Genomic DNA, 1,761 nt, shown 5'->3' with positions numbered 1-1,761 from the left:
AACTCTGTGCCAGAGGATGCTGTAAAGGTCATCACTATAATAGGGTTCAAAAAAGAACTAGATGAATACATGGAAGATAGCTCTATCGATGGCTAGGATCGAGTCCTTAGCCTGTGTCTGCCAGAAGCTGGGAAGGGTGATCTGGGATGGATCCCTTGATGATTCCCTGTTCTGTTTATTCCTTCAAGGGCATCTGGCACTGGCCACTGTCGACAGACAGGATACTGGGCTAGATGGACCTTCAGTCTGACCCAGTATAGCACTTCTTATGGTTTTAGGGGCCCATTTATCAGCATTAGAACACTGGCAACCCAGTGAGTTCTACCTAGGCGGGTTCCCCGTGCTGTCAGACTGACACTGCCCAGTAATGTCAGGAGAGTTTTCATTGTCTTGGTCTGCCCAGTAGGTGACTTAGGGAACAGGGCCCAGCACCAGAACACCACATGGCTCTGTGCAGGGATTGCTCTGACAGCCAGAGTACAAGGAGAGAAAAAATTAGGTCCTTTGAACAATAAGGAGACGGAACAGCCTGTCCCGGATCTGCCTGGTCCTCACCCCGTAGATGATGGGGTTCAGCACGGGGGGCACTAGGAGGTACACGTTGGCAATGATAATGTGGAAATATAGGGGCACATTTTGGCCATACCGGTGTGTGAGAGAGGAGAAGATGGATGAGATGAAAAAGACGAAAATGGCAGAGAGGTGGGACCAGCAGGTCCCAAACGTCTTGAGCCGGGCGTCCCTTGTGGGGAGTCGGAAGATGGCCCTGAGGATCTGGATATAGGACACGACAATAAACACGATGTCCAGCCCCTTCACACAGAAAAGCACAAAGAGCCCATAATAATTGCTGATGCGGGTGTCGGCGCAGGCCAGTTTCACCACGGCCATGTGCTCACAGTGCGTGTGGGGGATGATGTTGGTCCTGCAATATGGCCACTGCCTGGCCAGGAAGGCAAAGGGCAGTATTAACACGGCACTTCGAAGCACCATGGCCAGGCCAATCTTGGCCACCACAATATATGTCAGGATGGTGGAATGTCTGAGCGGGTGGCAGATGGCCACGTAGCGGTCAAATGCCATGGCCATGAAGATCCCCGACTCCATCACTGAAAAGCAGTGAATAAAGTACATCTGGGTGATGCAGGCATTGAAATCGATCTCCCTGGAATTGAACCAGAAGATGCTCAGTGTTTTGGGCAGGATGGACGTACACAGGACCAGGTCGGTGACGGCCAGCAGGCAGAGGAAATAGTACATGGGCTCATGGAGGCTCAGCTCTGTCTTCACGATCAACATGATGATGAAGTTCCCCAAGAGGGCTATGATGTACATGGTGCAGAAGGGGATGGAGATCCAGACATGAGCCGCCTCCAGGCCAGGAATTCCCAGCAGGATGAAGGAGGAGGGGTTGGTGAAGTGGGTTGTGTTGGAATCTGACATGGAGCAGGTGAGAAGATGAGTAGCTCTGAGGCAGAACGGTGTTTCCAGCAGGAACCGTACGTTCCCCCAACTTCCTGTGATGCCCACGGTCTAGGGTGATGGTTGCAGCAGAAATGCCTGGATAGAGAGACAATGTTACTCTGACGCACAACATGTTCTACTGGAAGCTGGTCTCCTCACTGTAGCAAAATGGTCACAACTCACACACGGACCAATGACATTTTCAATGTTCAGAGAAAAGGAAGGAAGACCAACCAACCCTACTAACCCTAAGTCCATATCTGTTGTTGCTCCATGCAGTAATAATTCCTGCAGCAC

General features: G+C 51.3%; 1 protein-coding gene across 1 annotated transcript; it reads right to left on the bottom strand.

Moving 5' to 3' along the window:
• Window positions 1-495: 495 nt before the first annotated feature.
• Window positions 496-1,443, bottom strand: LOC142830585 (olfactory receptor 52M1-like). Its single transcript, XM_075936608.2, has one exon. The coding sequence runs from the start codon at window positions 1,441-1,443 to the stop codon at window positions 496-498; it is 948 nt and encodes a 315-aa protein (XP_075792723.2).
• Between the last annotated feature and the right edge of the window lie 318 nt (window positions 1,444-1,761).

This window comes from Pelodiscus sinensis, chromosome 1 (genome assembly GCF_052426305.1).
Source record: "Pelodiscus sinensis isolate ZL-2025 chromosome 1, ASM5242630v1, whole genome shotgun sequence".
Taxonomy (NCBI): Eukaryota; Metazoa; Chordata; order Testudines; family Trionychidae; genus Pelodiscus; species Pelodiscus sinensis.
This window is presented reverse-complemented; position numbering and strand designations above follow the sequence as displayed.

What these genes read in the sequence shown, in the direction of transcription:
- LOC142830585 (XM_075936608.2), bottom strand. Translation starts at nt 1,443, where the DNA reads ATGTCAGATTCCAACACAACCCACTTCACCAACCCCTCCTCCTTCATC.